Source organism: Felis catus, chromosome B4 (assembly GCF_018350175.1).
Source record: "Felis catus isolate Fca126 chromosome B4, F.catus_Fca126_mat1.0, whole genome shotgun sequence".
In the NCBI taxonomy this organism is placed as follows: Eukaryota; Metazoa; Chordata; class Mammalia; order Carnivora; family Felidae; genus Felis; species Felis catus.
In genome coordinates this window covers 96,109,149-96,131,530 of record NC_058374.1, presented here as the reverse complement: position 1 = coordinate 96,131,530, position 22,382 = coordinate 96,109,149, and the positions used below count along the sequence as shown (strand labels likewise).

Here is a 22,382-nt window from a genome sequence, read left to right as displayed (position 1 = left end):
TGAGAGAGAGAGAGAGAGAGAGAGAGAGAGAGCATGAAAGGGGGAGGGCAGAGGGCAAGAGGGAGACAGAGAATCTGAAGCAAGCTCTGCATTGTTAGGGCAGAGCCTGACTTGGGGCTCGAACTCACAGTGAGATCATGACCTGAGCCAAAGTCAGTCATGAGCCAAAGTTGGTCACTTAACCAAATGAGCCACCCAGGCGCCCCACCAGTAAAGAATTCTAAGCTTTATCCACTCTAAAATAATAGTGGCTTAATTCATGGAATCTCTCTTCAATTTCAATGCAAAAGAAGGGGGAGGGATGTATGGAAATCACATGAGAAATATTTTTAAATACTTTCAGCAACATGCTCACTTCAGCAGCACATATACTAAAATACTTTGAGCAAAATAATCCATACCATATTAAACTCCTTTGGTGCACAGTAAATCATAGTGAAGAACAAAACTGAAAAGTAGAATTCATTTGAGTCTATATTGTACAGAAGAGCGTAACTTAAGTACAGAAGAAGAAATCATAGCATCTTCCAGTGAATTCTAGGTAGCAAATAAAAAAAGTTACAATAGTTTCCCAGTGACTCTAATTGTTCAGGATGCCAAAGTAAAACAAATTCTTATACAAATTTCAAAGAAAACTAGAAAATACATTAAAAAATATTAAATACAAGATAACTTCTCAAAGATCAATTGAAATAGAAGGTGCACATATCTTAGATATAAATCTTCTTTGCTTTTACTTAAAAAAGTATGCTTTCTAATGGTCATATGAAAAAGACATTTACTTTTTTCCCATTACTAACCCTGAGAAAGGGAGAACAAATGTGGAGTAGGCCTCATAGCTCACTAAGAACCAAACTCCACACTTTTCCCAATTGTGTATGGCAAGTAATGGAGTCCAGGATTACACTTATTCAGAATTCCACATACACACATCAGTTTAAACCACCCCAAACTACAATTTGGGTAACTGTTACATGTGGCATTACACTTTTAGTCCCTATACTGGTTTAACGAGAACAAAATCTATTATTTACTCCGTAGGAATTTTCAGTTCAGTATATAGCAATCTATATGGATATCATAGCTTCATTGCTCAAGAAGCTCTACTCAGCAGAAGAAAAATATGAATAAGTTCTGTGTATACTTATCTTTCACTACAAACATGTTAGCTGTTACAAGGGAGTTAACGAAAGGAAAAATGTGGAATTTCATCACAATGGAATATGGGAAGAGCTGACATTTCCTCTTTGCCATTGTAATTATTCTTTTTACGATGAAACTCAGAATTGCAAATTTAGCTGAATTTACCACAGTTTCAACCTTTGTAAATGAAATAAAGTTCACTCACTGGGCCAAAAATGGCAAGCAGCAGTTGGGAGCAAGAGGGCGATAAGGACAGAAGAAAACAGATTCACTGCATTGTTATCAAGAATCGGTTTCCCTGCTATGTACTTCACCTCATTCACTGGGCTGTTGACCACCATGCCAGTGCTTTCATCTAAACCTGGAGTAGAAAAGAAGCAAGTGAGGTGGAAAATCCAAATGACTTGATTTAAAACAAATAAGCTCTTCCCTTCCAAAGAATATAATCTTTTTTTTTTTAATTTTTTTTCAACGTTTTTTTTTTATTTTTTATTTTTCATTTTTGGGACAGAGAGAGACAGAGCATGAACGGGGGAGGGGCAGAGAGAGACGGAGACACAGAATCGGAAACAGGCTCCAGGCTCCAAGCCATCAGCCCAGAGCCTGACGCGGGGCTCAAACTCACGGACCGCGAGATCATGACCTGGCTGAAGTCGGACGCTTAACCGACTGCGCCACCCTGGCGCCCCAAGAATATAATCTTTGAAAGATTCTCAGCCACTTAAAATTGATTTCAGTGGAGGCGCGCCTGGGTGGCTCAGTAGGTTAAGCATCCTACTTTGGCTCATATCATGATCTCACAGTTTGTGAGTTCGAGCCCTGTGTTGGGCTCTGTGCCGACAGCTCAGAGCCTGGAGCCTGCTTCGAATGTTTTGTCTCCCTCTGTCTCTGCCCCTCCCCTGCTCAAGCTCTGTGTCTCTCTCCCTCAGAAATAAGATAAACATTTACAACAAATTTTTTAAAAATTGATTTCAGTGGATAATTAAATGGTGAGAGATATGGAACCCTCGATTACAATAGACTTTTTTGAAATGTGATTTTCAGTACACCTTAATACTGTTCTCTCAACACTGCTGGAATTCCTTCACAGGTAGAAGGGAGAACATTAAAAGTAGAGATGTCATGAAACCAGAAGACTAGGCCTGCAAGACCAATAGGGATCATGTCTTTGGCCTCGGCACTGGAAACCCAGGACCCAGCACGGTGCCAGCACAAAGGAGGCACACAAAGAATTAACTAGTTAATCTGTCCCACAGTCCACATTTATTTTTTCAACCCACTCAATATGATCAGAAACTTCCCCAGTTAGAGCCCAGTTTAGAATAAAACCTAGGTTCTTAAAAAAAAAACAAGAACAACCAAAAAAAAGTAGGGATGGAGGAGGGAGAGAGACAGAGACAGAGAGACGGTGAGTCTGTGTGTGTGTGTGTGTGCGTGTGTGTGTGTGTGTGTGTGTGTGTGTGTGTAGTTACTGACCTTTACCCTGAACTAAAATCAGACTGCTTCCTCCTTAGTATCTAGATGAGACTAACAAATCTGAGAGAACAAACATTCTGATTGGTGGGGAGTGAAGCATAAGGGCAAGTAGATGATCTTGGCACATGAAAAGAAATAGAAGGACTGTACACAGAGAAACTTTCTCCAGACTCCCAGCTTCTTCACTGTATGAGTCAAAGGAGAACACATGGTTGGTCAGAGTGTGGAAGAAATACACACCTACCAGAATATGTCAGTATACTGACATGACAGGACAGCCTCAAAAGCAAAGCACAGAAAATTGTGGGGAAAACCAACTCTCCCATGTATCTTGAGTGGGGCTAAAAATTCAGTGGGGACAGAAAGCATTATGTCACAGTAGAAAAGTAGGTCATATGTGTACAGAGTAGTACAATAATTCTTTCTCAAACAGACTTGTAAAACAAATAGAGGGTGGGCATTAAAATGATCTGATCTGAAATGTTCTGCTTTCCTGGGATTAGATAAAGTCCCATAAGCAAAAGTATCTGTTTCCTGCACTATCATATCCTCCCCACATAGCTTCTATTCATTGTTCTGTAGGACTAATTCTCTTTCAATTAATTTAACACACACAAAAACTAAAATCAAAATTGTGGAAAAGATTCTGTCCTATCATTCCTGGCCTCTCAATTTCCTCTTTGAGATTGTTTTCATGTTTTCTCCCCCCATATTTGTTCCCATTTAATATACTAATAAGTTGCAATAATAAAGTGATGCTCTTACCAGTAAATTGCATTGTAGCTCCTAAGTATGAGTCTATAACTGATCCTAGTAATCCAGCCAGACCCCCAAATGCAATAATTGGCCACTGGGGAGCAGAAATGTCCAAATCATTAACAAAAACCAACTGTGTGAGGAAGTACGTGATGCCCACAAAGGTACCACCAAGGAGACTGGAGGCAAGGCCCACCACTGTGACCCCTCCATTGGTCCCTGAAGAAGAAACATAGATAAAAATAATCTGGTTAAAAATCAACAAACACATAAAATCAAGGAAAACAAAAAATTGTAGTACCTATCTTACTAAGACTAAAAGAAAGGGTTCTCTTTCATACAATCCAAAGCTCATAGCCTACTTAAAAAGAAGTCTTTTCTGCACGTTGACTCCTGACATTATAAGCAGTGCGGGGGAATGGTTCAATGGAGCCAGACTGCCTGATTTCAATCTTCCTTCTGCCACTTCCAAGTTATGTGACTGTAGTGAAGTTACTTAACTTCTCTTAATTTCCTTGTTTGTTAGATGAAAATAATTAAAGAACCAATACACATGAATATTGAGAGTATTAAGGATGACGATAATGAGGAAGACATAAAAAGGAGGAGGTGAGGAAGAAAAGGAAGAGGAGGAAAAAGTAGAGGAGTAAAAGACGAGGAGAAGGAAGGGAAGAAGATGAAGGAGGAGGGCAGGTGATAACAGAGACAAAAATGTAGTAGTCGTAGTAGCAGTAGATGATGATGATAATGGTAAGAGAACTGAGATCTGTGGTAAAGCACTAACCACATAACAGTTCCTCAAGAAATACTCTAGTATTCCTTTCCTTTTCCTCTCCTACTGATAGGTCTCTGCATTCCTGTATTATTTATCTAGGACTCGCTAACATTTCCTGCAAATATTATTATCACCAATTTAACAGCCTACAGTAATTTTCCAATTAAGGGAATAACCAAAATTCTTAAAATCCTCCTAGGTAAGAAACACAATCAATCGGGTTTTTTTTGTTCACTTTGTTTTTTTGAAGAAATTTAAATATAGACTCACCAACTGGAACTTTTTCCCAGGTTGTTATTAGCCTTGGCGGGCTTTTACTCAGAACGGTGCCAACTTCTGAAGCCCATGTGTCTCCAGCAGAGCAGGCCAGTGCAGCCAAGAGAGACAAACACATCCAGGAAGCAGTGTACTGCTTGGAAAAATCTATTGGGATTTCCCCGGGGCCATTTTCTATCATATACAGCAGGGCCAGCTCTGTAGGCACAGCTCCATTACAGAATACCTGAATCCAATTCCTCTGCCCGCCTACAAACAAACAAGTACATAAAAAGGACAAGAAATGTTTTCTCCTCAGAAGGGCAATCATGCAGTTACAGGAATTTATTTTAATGTTTAAGAAAAGAAAAATGACTACAATTTTAAAAATGACTAAAATTGGATAGTACCTTTTTCTATATTCTATATTATTTTAGAATAATTAATGATAGATTCTAATGCTTCTAAAATTCGCTCTTACTATTATGGTGAAGTAATGATAAACTAAATTAGGCTACTACTTAAAGTTATTCTCATCTAAAATTTATCTGTTTCAACAATCTAAACATGTTCTTACTGTAAGCTTATAGTATGTTAGGATGAAATAAAGGTTACTATTTTGAGTGATATCAAACATAATTCATTTTACCTTCTTTGTATTCTGAATCTAGACGCTTCTTTATTTCTCCCTTCCATTTAGTGAGTTTTGAAGAAGAAAGGAAAAACATCAGCAAAGAGGTAAAAAAGCTGTAATTTGCAATGGTTAGGATAAATCCAACCACAAGTCCTGAAAGAAACACATATATACACAGAATTATATTTAGTCCATACATTAATGCTGTGAAAAAAAAGAATGGATTTTTTTCAGTTCTTTTTCACATTAAACCTGAAATGTACATTTCTAATACATCTTCACTTTTACCAGTTCAGATATTACCAAGTAGTAAACTAAATGTTGGTTTCATTAAATTGAGAGATTTTTTAAACCATATTTTGACCTCTTTTCAAACTATGAATATATGAATGTATTACTGTAGACATTTTATTTTATAATCAAATTATAGAACACAATAAATAGCAGTGATTCACTATTAAACAATACATATTATATATGTTATATACAGCATTTGGATAGACAGCTAGTTTGGAAAATTTCAAAGTTAACTGTGGATCTCTGCAGAGAGGTTAAACTGTGGCATCTTTCAGGCTTCTAATTTTTACATTTCCCCCTATAGTCTAGATCTTTTTTTCTACTTAAAGGCTAGCTTTTTGGCTTTTCAAAAAAGTTCTACATGCTCTCTTCTTGAGTCTCATAAACTATGGGAGAAGATATAGATAGTGTTTCTTAGCTATGTTTTCTTATGTAAATCTATGAAAACAGTCCTGGATTTTATGTGAAATTAAAAATGGAGTATTTTCTGTGAATGTGATTTTAGATTTTTCAACTTTTTCTTTGTTTCTTTTATTTGGGCAAAGAAGAAAGGGAACATCTTGCATTTTTCCATGAATGACCAATTTCAAGGAAGGCTTATCAGGAGAGCAAAAAAGAGGGAAGCTTACATTAAATGAAACAGAAAAGAAAAAAAAAACAGAAAGAAGGAAAGATGTACTCTTGATATTATAGCAATATGTAAAGAGGCCACTGAAATCAACTGCTAAATCAGTCAAACATGCTTGAGACTTAACTTGTTGTAGGTTACTAAACTGAGAAATTATAAAGCCTGTCTCTCAATAATTCTATAAAGAAAATGCACATCTGCTGGAATTAGCTTCTTAAATTACTCAGATAATCCTTAAAGGCCTTTGTTAGAAAATTTGAAAATAAATGTTCTTATGAGAGATGCCTGGGTGGCTTACTCTTACTCAAGAGTGACTAACTCTTGATTTTGGATCAGGTCATGATCCCAGAGTTGTGGGATCAAGCCCTGCACTGGGCTCCATGCTGAGCGTGGAGCCTGCTTAAGATTCTCTCTCCCTCCCTCTGCCCCTCTTCCCCATGTGTGCGTGCTCTATATAATAAAATAAAAATAAAAAAGAAATTGTTCTTAGTAGTAAAACTTGGTGGCTGAGATAGCAAAGTACCCTAGTTCCTATTACCACAATGGTTAGTAAATTCTACAAAAATGAATGAGACAGAGGATTCTGGAAAGATGGGAGGAGTAGGAAGCATTAAGAATCTGTCTTCCCACCTAGACAATTGCACAGGCAGAATCTGTCTGACAAAACTTTTTTGGAACTCTGGAGTCTACTGAAGGCTTGTCACTTTCAAAGGAAGTCTTGGAAGGGAAACTGCAGTAATTTTGGTCAGTTTCCCATCACCACTCCCAGCCCCATGGCAGGAAGTACGGGAATTGCAGGAGCAGTCTGCACACAGGTTATGAAAGCCAGGGCGGACAATAAGGACTTGTCTTTCTTTAACAATTTTTTAATGTTTATTTTTGAGAGAGAGAGAGAGAGAGAGAGAGAGAGAGAGAGAGAGACAGAGACAGAGACAGAGAGAGAGAAAACGTGAGCAGGGGAGAGACAGAGAGAGATGGAGATAGAATCTGAAGCAGGCTCCAGGCTCAGAGCTGTCAGCACAGAGCCTGATGCAGAGCTCTAACACTCCAACCATGAAATCATGACCTGAGCTGAAGTCAGACACCCAAGGGCCCCTGGACTTGTCTTTCAAATATGAGGATTTGTACTCTGATCAATGATTGCTGCTTCTGATAATGCAGATATAGACACAGAGGATGGCAGCCATTGTTGCACTCCACCCCTTACTGTTGCAAGCCCTTTCTTGCTGAAGGAACTTCCAAAGGATTTAAAAGGTTGATTCCAGCCTCCCTTCATTTCTGGTTTTCCTCATTTGGAGAGCCATACATTAAAGACTAGGACATTCGAAAGAAACTGAATTTACGGGGAAAATTAGAAAGTCACAGTGCATACCCAGAGAAAGGTATAGGCTCAGAAAAGACTGGGAAGACCTTAAGTTTACACCTTAGGGTGATCTCTGGCATAGAGACAGCCTGCAACAATCAAAAACAAGACAAAACAAAAACAAAAAAGAGAAAACCTTGGGGACAGGGGAAATTCTGATTTCCAGAGTTACCATCTTATTAGATTTAAATGTCTAGTTTTCAAGAAAAATATCACAAGGCATACAAAGAAACAGGAAAGTATGGCCCATTCACAGGGGGAAAAAAAATCAATGGAGACTGTCACTGGAAGGGCCAGATGGTGGACCTACTAAGCAAAGACCTCAAAACAACAGTCTTAAGGATGCTCAAAGAATGAAAAGAAGACATGAAGAAAGTCAAGAAAACAATATGGGATATGGAAATGCTAATAAACAGGACAGAAATCTAGAGAAAAAACAAAAGGAAATATTGGAGCTGAAAACAATTCAGTAAAGATTCAAAGGCACATTTGAGCTGGCAGAATAAAGAAATCAATGAACTTGAAGGCAGGCAAAGTAAATTATCCAGTCTGAAGAACAGAAAAAAAAGACTGAAGAAAAGTGAACAAAGCCTAAGGGACAAGTGGAACAACACACACGTGGGAATCCCAGAAGAAGAAAAGAGGACAAGGGATAGAGAAATTCTTTGAAGAAATAACAGATGAAACCTTCCCAAGTTTTGTTTTTTTATTAAACTTACCAAGTTTGATGAAAGACACACGTATAAACATGCAAGAAAGCAGCTTACCAAACTCCAAGTAGAATGAATGCAGAGAGCCACATTGAGACACATTATAATCAAACTGTTCAAAGACAAAGAGTCTTGAAAGCAGAAAAAGGTAAGCAACTCATCACATACGAGTGATCCTCAGTAAGATTATCAACAGATTTCTTATCAGAAATTTTGGAGGCCAGAAGGCTAGAAAGCACAGGGCTGATATACTCAAAGTGTGAAAAGGAAAGAAAAAAAAAAACAAACCTGTCAAACAAGAGGCTTAAATCTAGCCAAACTATTTTTCTTTTTTTTTTTTTTAACGTTTATTTATTTTTGAGACAGAGAGAGACAGAGCATGAATGGAGGAGGGTCAGAGAGAGAGGGAGACACAGAATCTGAAATAGGCTCCAGGCTCTGAGCTGTCGGCACAGAGCCGGACACAGGGCTCAAACTCACAAATGGCGAGATCATGACCTGAGCCCAAGTCGGACGCTTAACCGACTGAGCCACCCAGGTGCCCCGCCAAACTATTTTTCAAAAGCAAAGGAGAAATTAAAAGTTTGTAGGTTATTGATGTTATGCTGGCAAAAATTTAAATGAAAATGTTGTAACTCCAGGATGTTAAATGTAATTCTTGTGGTAACCATAAAGAAAATAGTTGTAAAATATACATAAAAGGAAATGAGAAAGGAATTCAAACATTCCACTACAAAAAGTTAAACACAAAAGAAGATAGTAATACAAAAAATGAGGAACAAAAAAACTGAAAGACATATAGAAACAAATAGCAAAATGACAGAAATAAGTTTCTCCTTAAGTACTTTAAATGTAAGGGGCTAGGGGCGCCTGGCTGGCTCAATTGGTAGAGCACTCTTGATCTCAGGGTTGTAAATTTGAGCCCCACACTGGGTGTAGAGATTACTTACAAAAAAAAAAAAAATCTTCCAAAAAAACCCAAGTACGCGTAAGGGGATGAAACACTCTAATCAAAAAACGTAGACTGTCTATGTGAAATAAAAATACATAGTCCAATGCTGTCTACAAAGAATGCACTTTAAAGACACAAAGGGGTTGAAAGTAAAAGGACTGAAAAAAATATCCCATGCAAACAGTAACCAAAAGAGAGCAGGGGGGTGCTATACTAATAACAGACAAAATAGATAAGCTCATTACTACACCTGTGTGACATAACCCCATCTTTTTCTTTCTTTCTTCTTCTTCTTTTCTTTTCTTTTTTTTTTTTTTTTTTTTTTTTTTTTTAGTATTTCCTTTCTTTCTGGCATAACAAGATGCTCTAGGTTCTTCCCAAACCTAGTTTTCCCCAGCCCTGGAACCAGTCATTTCTCTGAGGAGCTTTGGTTCATTTCAGTGGCCAATCTCACAGTGTGCTCATTGCTACTGGGGTATATTTACTTTTTTGTGGACAGGACAAATAAATACATGCATACACATGAACATACAAATATACACACATGCACATACATGTGCACATCTACACATACACACACATACATGTATTTTAGAAATCACAAGATCATACCAAGAGCTCCCATTACAATCCATCTCCACAGATTCTCTTGCTCCTCCTCCCACATTTGTATGCCTCCTTCTTTGGTAAGAACCCCCCAGTTTAAAACAACAATGACAATTTCATTTTCTCAATCCCCTATCACATCTAAAATTTGTAGAATTACTTCACTCTTACTACAACAAAAACAAACTGCACCAAACATAGTTCAGGATTTGTTTGCAATTCTCTTCTTCCCTTAACCCAAGACTGAAGGAATATAGTTAAATACTATGTTAAGTTTCTTCTTTTTCCCTCCAGTGTGCTTATAGTGTTAATTTAAAATGCAATTGGGTTCATTTGTTTTAGTTTGCTTTCAGTTGTAGATTCCCCCTGTTCCATCCTTTCTAATTTTATTGCTTAAAATATGTAGAATACTAACATGATTTCAAAAGTCAAACTTACACAAAAAAGTATATTTAGAGAAGGGTCCCTTCCTCCCAGGTCCCTTTGCCCCTCTGACTATATTTTGCTCTCCCTCCATTCTTTGTATATAACAAACTTCATTATTTTCTAGCTTATCATTCCTGCATTTCTTTTTTGAAATATATATATATATATATATATATTCATGTTTTCCCTTTTTTAAAAATTTTTAAAGTTTATTTATTTCGATAGAGACAGAGAGTGAGCAGGGGAGGGGCAGGGAGAGAGGGAAAGAGAGATCCCAAGCAAGCTTTACACTGGCAGAGCCCCATGTGGGGCTTGAACTCATGAACCACAAGATCATGACCTGAGCAGAAACCAAGAGTTAGTAGCTTACTGACTGAGCCACCCAGGTACCTCCCTTCTTCTTTATATAAAAGTAGCATTCTCTATTCTCTAAGTCCTTCTCAACTTAAAAGCACATTTTAAAAAAAGTTTTCTTTATTAATCTCTGCACCCAATGTGGGGCTCAAACTCATGACCCCAAGATCAAGAGTTGCACGATGCTCTGACGAAGCCAGCCAGGTGCCCCTATAATCATATTTTTAATAATAATTTTTTATTGGGTTTTTAAAAAATGTTTATTTTGGGGTAGGGGTGCAGAGAGAGAGGAAAAGAGAGAGTTCCAAGGAAGCTCCATGCTGTCAGTGCAGAGCCCAGTGGGGCTTGATCTCGCGAATTGTGAGATCATGACCTGAGCCAAATCAAGAGTGGATGCTTAATTAACTGAGCCACCCAGGCACCCCTTTTATAATAATTTTTATAGTTCTCCTTTCAGGGAGAGAGTGTCCTAATTCTGCCTTTGAACACTCGGGTCAGTGGCACCCTAAAAATTTACATTTATTGTTAATTAGTCTCTCACGAGCTTGGCTGCTTTAAGTCTAAGTTTCCAGTTTAGAGTGTGAAAAAAATCCACCTGCTGGCCCTGCAGGGTTGGGGACCAGTTTCCTAGAATGTGATCATCACACCAAGGCACTGTTATCTTGTGTGGCCCTGTCCAGACTGCTTGCTTGTATTTCTAAGTACAAATTCTTCCATCCCTGTCTAACTTTATTGTTAACAATTTCCATTCTCAGGGCACGTGGATGGCTCAGTCAGCATTAAGAGCATGTGACTCTTAGTTTCAGAGTCATGAGTTCAAGCCCCATGTTGAATGTGAGGCCTAGTTAAAATTTAAACAAACAAAAAACCCCCCAAAAAACAATTTCCATTCTCTGTAACTTTTAAGATAAATATATTCAGTGTTGTCATATAAAGATTTTTGTTAACACATTAAACTATTAATACAAAAGATATTAAGCAGGTGTTAATATTTATTTAATAAATGAGTATGAAATAGTATCTTCTTAAATAACAGAACAGGGGACCAGGTTTTTATTTTTGTAGAAACTCTGATGAGCTCAACATTCAGATACTGCAACTAGTGAGACATTTATTGATTGATCACTCCAGAGATACTCAAATATTGGCATTTTACTCAAGTTTATCAAGCTTAGTACTTTAAGTAGGGTCCACGACCCTGAGATGAAGACCTAAGATGATATCAAGAGTCAGATGCTTAACGGACTGAGTCACCCAGGCACTCCAACTTTAGTGCATTCTAATTTAAAGTGTAAGAAGTAGGGGGGCGCCTGGGTGGCTCAGTCGGTTGAGTGTCTGACTCTTATTTTTGGCTCAGGTCATGAGCTCATGGTTCAGGGGTGTGAGCCCCAAGTTGGGCTGCCAGTGTGGAGCCTGCATGGGATTCTCTCTCTCCCTCTCTGCCCCTCCCCCACTTTCTCTCTTTCTCTCTCAAAATAAATAAACTTAAAAAAAATAAATAAAGTGCAAGAAGTAGGGTAATGCTGTATAAAGTACTAACAAAGTACTTCAGCTCTGGAGTTGAACAGTCTGGAGTTCAAACTTTGGCTCTTCCATTTACCTCTGAATAACTAAATGTTTCCCAACTGTAAGCCTCAACTTTTCATTGGTGAAATAATAACAGCAATTCCTACCCCATTGGCTTGCTGTGAAAAGTTAAATAATTTTTATAATATACTTATTATATTACCCAGATGTAGAAGGCCTTTAATAAATGTTAACTAATATCACTGGCAATAAAAGCAGCTGCAGTGGAAAAACCTATTCAACCTTGAAGTTTTTTTCAATTGATTTTACAGTATTACAAAAGTAGTACATAACTATTGGAGGAGAAAGCCAAAAATATGGAAGTATACATAGTAAATGTGAAAATGTCTCTGTACACCCCCACACTCCCACCTCTTCTCTATAGATAGTCACTATTAACAATTTGTTCCACTGTTTGTAAACAAACTCAGAGTAGGAGGGCCCTAAAACAACCTATACTGAAATGCTACCAGTCATCTACATCCTTTTTACTTCAACCACCTTAAAATACCACAGGAAGTGATCAATGTTCATATAGATGACTGGTTCAGAATGAGGAAATAAATCAAAGGCAATGTACTTTGAAAGAATGATTTCTTTCATGTAGTCTAAAAATATCTTGGAATTTTTTGCAACTGCTAGCTATGTCTGAACTCTTAAATTAGTAACTGCAGCTTCCAGTTCTAGATTCCATCTCCTGGAACCACCTCTGGAATCTCTGTCAGTAATAAAAGCTGATATGAAAAACAAAAGGGTGCTCTCAAAGCACTTCAAGATTCAAGAATTATGGCTGCCTTCTGAGTTTTAAACAGGTAAATTCTGCACTTAACAGAGCCATAGGGGGAAGTAAAACAACACTGTCTACAAATGTCACTGATAGCAGGAGTAGAGTTACACCCCAAATTTCAACCATGGTGACCTGGGTATAATAACCCTGAGAGGCAGAAAAGGGAAAGGCAGGACTAGAATTTTATAATTTAATCAACTCAAATATAATCAATTCTATCATAGGTAATCTACTACAGAAAGACTGTGGGAATCAACAGAAGGCTCATTAGGCCAAAATAAAGAACATGAAGGCCAAAGAACCAGAAGTTGGCAGGCTTGTTGAATTCCGTACAAGGGATGGGAGCCTTTGACTGGTGGATTTGCAATACTGGAGACAGGGAAACTGAAGGACTCCATAAAAATCTGCTTTCTGTTCCTTTTCCTGCTTCTGTTCTTGCTAGGACCTGCACCCCCACTTTATACATGCCTCATAAAGCAAACAATGTATATCCTCCTTGTAAGGGACAAGGAGTTAATGATTTCTTTAGAATAGATAACTTCTAAGGAAGGACCAGGTAAGAATGACCCGAGGAAGCCAGCATATGTGTATTCCAGACCACTGGTGCTAGACATCTTGACCAAGGCCCCCTGGCTCCAAGAAATAACACCTGGACCCTCTTCTTTGTTCTAACTGGTTCCTGGATGCCTAAAAAAACACATACACCAGACCACAATCCTCATTAAAACCCCACACGCCAAACAAAGATGGGACTCTCTCTCCTTTCCTTTCTGTGTCTCCCACTCTGTCTGTATTTGGACTCTCTCCATATCTTCCATAAACTTCACTTTCATTTCAAGCTGACTCACATTTGATTTCTACCCTGTGCACAGTCAGGGATTCTCTTGGTTGGTCCTGTGTGACCCCCCCTCTGGGTCTTTAGACTCGGCTTGCTGGCATCATATAGACTGTTTCTCAAACTTAGTACTCACCAAAGAAAAGTTCTGGTTATAATCTTACTTCTCAAGTGGCCTGACTACAAGAATTGGACATGCCTCAGCAGTGATGTTTTTATTCAGTCTGCAATCAACTAGTTCCATATATTTTTTTAAAGACATACTTTATTATTATTATTTTTAAAGTAAGCTCCACACCCAATGTGGGACTTGAACTCATGACTCTGAGATCAAGAGTCACATGTTCTACTGACTGAGCCAGCCAGGCACCCTGACTAGTTCCATATTAATCAGATTAATAAAAGTGGTATACTGATTGCTAATAAACTGGTTTTCTTAGGTCTTATCAACTCTGGGTACCTGACAGAATGAGGCTTCTATTTCAGAAAGATCGATCACCAGATCCGAACCATGGTGACCCAAAAGAGGTAAGGCCACCCTTTGTAAGACCACATGGAATACAACCACTAGCCTTTCCAGACAATACTCCATTTGTGTGAATTTCCATTACATTTACAATATATATTTCTGGGGATTAAATGCCTCAAACCTGGGGTGCCTGGGTGGCTCAGTTGGTTAAGCGTCCGACTTCGGCTCAGGTCATGATCTCACCGTTTGTGAGTTTGAGCCCCACATCAGGTTCTGTGCTGACAGCTCAGAGCCTGGAGCCTGCTTTGGATTTTGTGTCTCCCTCAATCTCTGCCCCTCCCCTGTTCGTTCTCTCTCTCTCTCTCTCTCTCTCTCTCAAAAATAAATAAAACATTAAAAAAATTTAATAGTAAATGCCTCAAGCCCATCTTATTTATCTCTGTTCCCTAAAACTGTAAGTTCTCTAACAGTGGTATTTTTTTTAGGTTTTCACTTAAATTATAGTTAGTTGGAGTGCCTGGGGTCTTAGTTAAGCATTCAACTCTTGATTTCGGCTCAAATCATGATCTTGCAGTTCATAGGATTGAGCCCCGTGTCAGGCTCCATGCTGACAGCAAGGAGCCTGCTTGGGATTCTCTCTCTTCCTCTCTCTCTCAAAAGAAATAAAGAACCTTAAAAAAAATAAATTCTAGTTATTAGACATATAGTATAATATTGGTTTCAGGAGTGACAGTGGGATTTTTATCCATTTTGTTTACTACTAAATCCTAAGTGTCCAGGGCAGTGCCTGGCATACAGGGAACCCTAACTATTTATTTGTTGAATGAATGAATGAATGAATGAATGAGAAAAAATAGTAAACCATTACGCCTAATAGTCTCGGTAGGTGAAATCAAATTTAAAATTGTCAAGTCAAAAAACTGATGACGGATTGTCCATTCTGAGCTCAAAGGAATACAATGACTAGTAATACTTCCTTAGAGTAAATTATTTACACAGTGCTTCCCAGTGCTTTATAATCACTTTCCCATATATTCCCTCCTTATTGTGATCCTCCTTATTCTAGAAATAATCTCTTTCAAAGAGATCAGAGGCCTCCACTTCAGTGTTCACCTTAAGCACTGCCTCAACCCCTCCTCTCTTCCATCATCACCGAGGTATGTGTTCCAGTGTCATGGGGGGCTCTTAACACCCATATCCTGAGGAAGTTCTGAAACTCTTCTCGATCCCAAGCACACTAAAGGCATGATATGGACAACCTTAGTAAAATTCCTATGACTGTGAACAGTAGTGGAAGGAAGACAATAACAGTAACTAACATCTATAAAATACTTAATGTGTGTGCCAGGTACTGTGCTAACCTTTGTACATGGATGGCTTCTCACAGATCAATGCTGTAGATAATATAATTTCTTCTCACTTTACAGATAGGCAAATGACAACACTGATGGTTTAAGTAATTTATAGTCATACTCCAGGATGGTATTCCCAAGTCCTATATAATTTGAACTAGCATTACAATTCTTTTTTTGTTCTTAAGGGGAAAAAAAAAGCTCCAAACAAAAGATACCAATATTCATGGAATGAAATGATTAGAAAAAAGAACAGAGGTTTTAAAATCAATGTACAGGGGTGACTGGGTGGCTTGGTCGGTTGAGCGTCCTCTTGATTTCAGCTCAGGTCATGATCTCACAATTCCTGAGTTCAAGCTGCACATTGGGCTCTGTGCTGACACACACAGCTTGCTTGGGATTCTCCCAATCCCCTCCCTCTCCTTTCTCCCCTCCAATAAATAAAAAAAAAACATTAAAAAGAATCAATCATATATTTCCTAAGTACCTGTTATGCGTGTAACACTATTCAAAGAAGCATGGGACACAGAAGCATAAGATCCACTCCTGTCTTCTGGGAGTTTACAATACAATCGAAAGCACACAATAAATCACTAACAGTAAATGTTTATATAATGCTCTATAGCTTTTTAAAATTTTTTTTTAACTTTTTAATTTATTTTTGAGAGAGAGACAGAGCATGAATGGGGGAAGAGCAGAGAAAGAAGGAGATGCAGAATCCAAAGCAGGCTCCAGGCTCTGAGCTGTCAGCCCAGAGCCCAATGCAGGGCTTGAACCCATGAACTGTGAGATCATGACCTGAGCCGAAGTCAGACGCTTAACTGACTGAGCCACCCAGGCACCCCTAACGCTCTATAGCTTAAACAGACATATTGTCCCATACATTATCTTGTCTGAACCTCACCAATAAGCCCTAAGGAACTATTTCATAAGAGATGAAGAAACTGAGACTCCAAATTGTTAGGCAATGTGGTAAAATGTGGGGAAATAGGTTCTACTTACATAAATGGGTTAGAAAAAGCTTAGGGTGGAAAGCAGCTGCCACAGGGCAAAAATGCCCAAGGTTAGCTAGCAAGATATTGTAATGGGATCACAAATACTTCCATCTGACGCCAATATACTATTGTACTTTGATCACAAACTCCACTTGCCCCCACACACTTTGCTTCTTACACACACAACTTAATGATTACTGATTGTTTTCTCCACGTTCACATGCGTAAGATCTTGTTTTCTTCATGTTCACCCACATGGGTAATATCTTGTAAGCTCAATAAATGCAGAGACGAAACCCCTATTTGGGGCTCTTGTCTCTTCCTGGACATAAGCCTCTCTTGTATTCAATTCTGCATCCGTTCTCTTGCTGGATGGACAAGAGAGAACTCCAGACTCATAGTATGTGACAGCAAACTTCACTGAGATAGCAAGTGGAAGTCTCAGATTTCAAATACGTATCTTCTAATTCTAAATCAAGCTAGGCAGGAGAGGAATAGAGGCCCAAGGACTAGAAGGCAGGAAAGCAAATGGTAGCAGGAAAGAAACAAAAGTAGAGATCAGAAAAGAAAAAGCAGGGCAATATACAACATGGAAACCAGGGAAGACAGAATTTCAGGAAGGACTTGCCCTTTCTATATGTCAAGAATGATAATAATCAAGGCAAGACTACTTGAGAAAGGACATTTTTAACAAAGCATAACTCTGTGTTATATTCAAACGGAGACCAAATTATTCACTTTAAGTGAGTTAATACTTCCAAAGTGCTAACAGCAGTGCCTGGTACACAGTATACGCAACATAAGCATTTGCTAAACAGATAAAACATAACCATTCCTAACACTGATTATATGGCAAGACAAAATATATGTCAATATGGTCTGTTAACTCTAATTCTCAAATACCCTCATGGGAGGGAAAAAAGTCCTTGAACAATGTTTCTCAATCATAAAGGAAGAGACTTAGCATGATTCTGAAGAACTGCCTGAAAATAAGCAGCCAATAAATGCTGGCTATGTCTATGCACTGAGCTAGGAACTTTATTGTGATTACCTGATTTAATTCTTACTGCAACCCGTAAGAATGAAATCAGAGGTAGATCAAGGATTTATAGGGCCTAGTGCTTATAAATTTAAAAAAAAAAATATATATATATGCATATATACACATACATACACACACAAACATAGCTCTTACCTTTGTAAAATTTACAAAACCATAGGACCATGAGCATACACTGCTAGGGTTCTTCCCAAGGCCTTAGAAGGTACCACTGCAAGTGAAGATGCCATGAAGTTTAAGCTGTATTAACTTCATGGTAGTTCTTTAGGTTGGATATTAAAAATCCCATTTCACTGAAGAGAAAACTAAGGCATAGGGAGGTTAAGTGACTCTCCCAAAGCCGTAACTAATATTCATTTATTTTTATTTTATTTTTTTAACTTAAAAAAATGTTTATTTTTGAAAGAGAGCAAACATGTGAGCAGGGAAGGGGCAGATAGAGAGGGAGACAGAGTATCCCAAGCAGGCTCCATGCTGTCAGTGCAGAGCTGGACAGGGGACCTGAACTCACGAACCATGAAATCATGACCTGAGCCGACGTCAGATGCTTAACTGACTGAGCCACCCAGGCACCTGCTGTAACTATCATTCAAATCCATCCTGCCTGATTCTAGCACTTTTTCTTTTACCCATCATGTTATATTGCTTCCATGAAGGCCTGCTCAAGTTTATAAAACTTTGAGAAACATCTGCTCTATGTGAATACAGTGGCAGCAGAGTGTGTTTACAGTGCTAAGTTAGGCTAATGAGCAATATTTTGCAGGTTAGATAGGTGGCTTCCAGACCTGCCAGTTGAGGGGGATTCTCATGTCTTAGGATTTAAAACACTGCCAGGAATGAAAGTCTCAATGTCATATCAGACCATGTCACCCCACTGATCTGAGGCAGGTGAGGCTCCACCTAGTTTGAAATAAAATCTTTACTGTGTCCCACAAGCCCCCTTAATTACCTGGCCCTTGCCTATTTCTCCAATTTTATCTCTCACCATTTTCCTTTTTTCACTATTTTCCAGTCAAATGAACGTTATGCTCACACCAAATAAGCCAGGGTATACGTCGGGGTCTTTTCCCATGTGATTCTGTCAGCCTGGAACCTGCTTCTCTCAGACTTTCTCATTGCTGGCTTCTTCAAGTCTCGGTTCACAACTACCTCCTTAGAGAAACGGGTTATGCCTGACCCTATCTACAAAAGAATGCCTGCATCCCCCAACATACACTCTTTATTATCTCAGTTTTTCTCACAAACTTTATTATATAAAAAGTTTAATGTATTTTGTTTGTTATCGCTTCTAAAGAATAAAAGTTCCACAAGAACTTGAAACCTTGTCCTTGTTCACAGTCGCATCCTCAGTTTCTAGAAGAGTGGCATATAGTAAGTGCTCAATAAATATGTGCTAAAAGAACAGATAAATGGCCTATCCCTAACTCAGTTCTGAAAAACATATCTAGGATACTTAATTTGTACTGCTCTGCTTGAGGCTACTAATAGCGATTTCCAAGAACAATTCTTTCCACCAGTTCCTCTACTTTACACCTAGGAGTTCTCCAGCATTTCTGCCAGCAGATAATTTAATACAACTAAAGGAGCAGAATAATTAAGGAACTGAAAAAAAAAATCTATCCTATTAATCTACTTGACATCAATTACAAAGATAAATTTGAACATTACACTGAGTATGTTAGTATCTGCAATTTTGACAGAATAGGAATGCTGAGCAATAAATCACTTTATCATTGTCTAAAATACATAACATTGTGACTGTCGTCTCATATATTTGGAATTTAGAAAACACGGTTTTAAATTATATTAGCAAGCACTTATTATATAGTTAACATTCAAAAGAAAAACATACCTCCTAAAGCCCCACTGTGGTCTAGACTTTTCTTCTTAAAGCCATTAGAGACAATCAAAACAGGAACGACAACGGAAAACAGCCAACGCCAAGGAGAAATAGGCTGTAAATTACCTAAAAATTATAAAGATAGAGCACAAATTGTGTGAAGCCTGCACATGTTAGTCCTGGCTGTAAACTCTGATTAACTGCATTCTGGATTAAAATACTGGCATAAGTAGGGAAACAGAGATGAAGTCACCAAAGTAAAATATGTTGAGACTTTTATATTTCCAGAGAGACAATCCTACTGGGGAATGACCAAATAAGTCCTGTCCAAGTTTTGATATTTCATACATATGTGGAGATTTGAAATGATTCTCTATAGTTCACCATTGTTTTGGAAAGGAGGCATGTATTAAATCTCAAGAACTGCATAAAGCAAACTATTAACAGGATCCAATTATTTCACTTTCTGCCTTGTAGAGAGGTTTTTTTTGTTTGTGTGTGTGTGTGTGTGTGTGTGTGTTTTAAAGTAACATTCTCACAAGCTACACACCTCAATTCAACAATTAGCAACTGAGTTTTCCAAAGGTTGCATCCAGCTCACAGGTATTTTGTTTGGCTAACATAATGTTTTCAAACAATTGGAAGTTAATATTTAAGATTAGGATATTTCAGTATAAAAATCCAGAACCTTGGCTTCTGTTGTAAAATGTGGAAGTTCAGGCTCACGTGGCAGAATTGACTGTAGTGGAGAGAGGCCTCCTCCCTTATACAGGCCATTGTTTTCCCCTTTAAAGTCCCCACCATTCCTGACAGACTCGTACACACAAGACTGAGTGATTACAGTAAGGAAAAATGTGAACTATTGCCTGAGCCCATGTTTCTATCAAAAATGGGAAAATGGAAGACAAAGAGGGCCAAATGTTCAACCAAAAAATTCTATTTCTGAAAATGAAAACTATTCCCATGTGTTTAAGATGCAATGATCATGTTCCTGGCCCCAGAGGGACACTTGGGTTTCCAGATCCTGGTTTATTCCATTGAGTTCAAGCAATAGTTAATACTAGCGCAAACCAGAATCTTCTCCCATACCTCTCCTCGCTCAACCCTCATCCCCTACTGTGAGTCATTATGAACCAACTCTGAAAGCTTCTGAACCTTGAAGAATACCCATCCAATTATTCACATGTCTGCAGAAGGGTAAGTTCTGAGATGGCAATTGCTTTATCACTCTACTTTTCACTTTCCTTTCAGCTGAACAGTATTCCATTTTTATAGGGGTACCAAGGAATTTGTGTAAAGGCATACGTATGCTCTTAGGAGGCGTCAAAACTATCAAGATTTGAGTCCAGAGTACGCAATGTGGTTTCAGACTTTAAAAGGAATCTGTTCTTCTGAAGTGACTAAAACAGCAGACAAATCCTCCAACTCTCCAAATGTAAACATTATACCATCTTTCATTTTTACTGTGATTTTTTACAGGATACGAGAAACTGAGTTACAAATATTCTTATTAAAAAATCACTGCAATTGTTTTACAAAACCATGTTTCATTTCACTTATTTCTCAAGATAGATGTAATAACTACATACAACATAAAAACATTTTGAAATAGGTTTAACTAGTATTATCCACAAGCTGTGTTTATTAAAGGTTCTAAAATGTTCAAGGCAGTGATCACATTTTAATGTTTGTAAATTCGGACCATGGGAGTTGAGTAAACACAACAGTTCATAACCACTCAGAGGACAGGAGTTTTGGATTTCATTAATGAGACTATTTTCAATTCCACCAATTAGATTATAGAAAAACAACTTAGAACATTCATACTTACCATAATAGGTGCTTGCAGTCATAGACATAATCCAGAAAGCTAAAGAAATGCAAATGATCAGGCTCAATATAACTATATTAGTGATCATCTTTATATATTTTTTGCATATATTGTCGTTAAGATCTGTCATGGAAAGTAAGGATATGAACGAGCCCCCGAGGGAGAAAATATACAGTGTTTCTAATAAAAAAAATCAGTCATTTAAGTTGCCAGCAAAAAACTCATGTAGAGCAAACATAAATGCGAAAGTCTCCCACCGACCGAAAAAAAACAAAAAAACCCTGAAACTATTTCCGGAAACTTCGGCAGGTGGAGAGCTGAAACTCCCGTGGGCGAGGTTAACACTTCACTGGAAAAGGAAAGCCCACCCCCGCAGAGTGCCGGTTCCTAGTCGGTGGTCACTTCACACCACAACTCAGCAGGGTGGAAAGCGACGGGAAAGCGGAACCAGCCAATCGCTGGTCTTAGGACCGCGGGCTCCGCCTCCACCTCCCGCCCACGCGTCGACGCGGGCCGCAAAAAGACAAGGTGCGCAGCCAGATCCCGGGTGGGTCTCCGCGGTGAGCCCAGCGCAATGGAGCGCGGTCACGTCCCGACCGCTGCGCGCGCCGCTTCAGAATCCTGGTCCAGCCCGCCTGGGCCGAGGTTCCCGGACCTCAGCCCCGCGGCGAGTCGCGTCTCCCTTTCTTGCGCGCATGCGCTGCGGCCGCCCGAGACGTCGCTTAGTCCACGTGAGCGGTTTAAGGGCGTCTCCCAGAGGTCGAGCGGGGCGGACCCACTCAGAGGCCACCTGCGACCGGGGCCTGCTGGGTTTGTAATGCTTGTCAGAATACTGATGTCTGGAACCTTAGGTACTTAGGTTTGAGAACATAGGCAAACACCGAATGCTGAAACCACTACCCGGGTAGTAATAGAAAAAAGGAATGCAAATAAATTTAGACCCCATAAGTCCGTTTCAAACATAATCGAATACATTTTCATCTATAAAGAGTTTATGGCACATAATATTATGGATTTTTAGGGGAAGGGGCATATGTTGTGTTGTAAAAATTTTATGACTGAGAAAATTATTTAAGACGACACCATTTAGTATGTGGTGAACACTTGTAATTGCTAGAGATGTAAAGATAAAGTTGGACATAGTACCTGCTATTGAGCTCAAATAATTATTGTAATGACAGCATTTACATTGAGGAGATCTGTTCCTACACCGCTCATACTTTAAGTGTGTGCATTAAGTCATTTAACTTAGAAAGCAGAACGTCTTATTAA

At 38.7% G+C, this 22,382-nt stretch overlaps 1 protein-coding gene across 1 annotated transcript; it reads right to left on the bottom strand.

The window, feature by feature from the left end:
• Positions 1-456: 456 nt before the first annotated feature.
• TMEM19 (transmembrane protein 19) lies at positions 457-21,331 on the bottom strand. Its single transcript, XM_023257243.2, has 6 exons — positions 21,111-21,331; positions 19,292-19,405; positions 5,055-5,192; positions 4,421-4,675; positions 3,385-3,594; positions 457-1,504 (listed from the first exon to the last, which is right to left on the bottom strand). The coding sequence occupies exons 1-6, from the start codon at positions 21,238-21,240 to the stop codon at positions 1,341-1,343; spliced, it is 1,011 nt and encodes a 336-aa protein (XP_023113011.1). The 5' UTR covers positions 21,241-21,331; the 3' UTR covers positions 457-1,340.
• Positions 21,332-22,382: the final 1,051 nt, after the last annotated feature.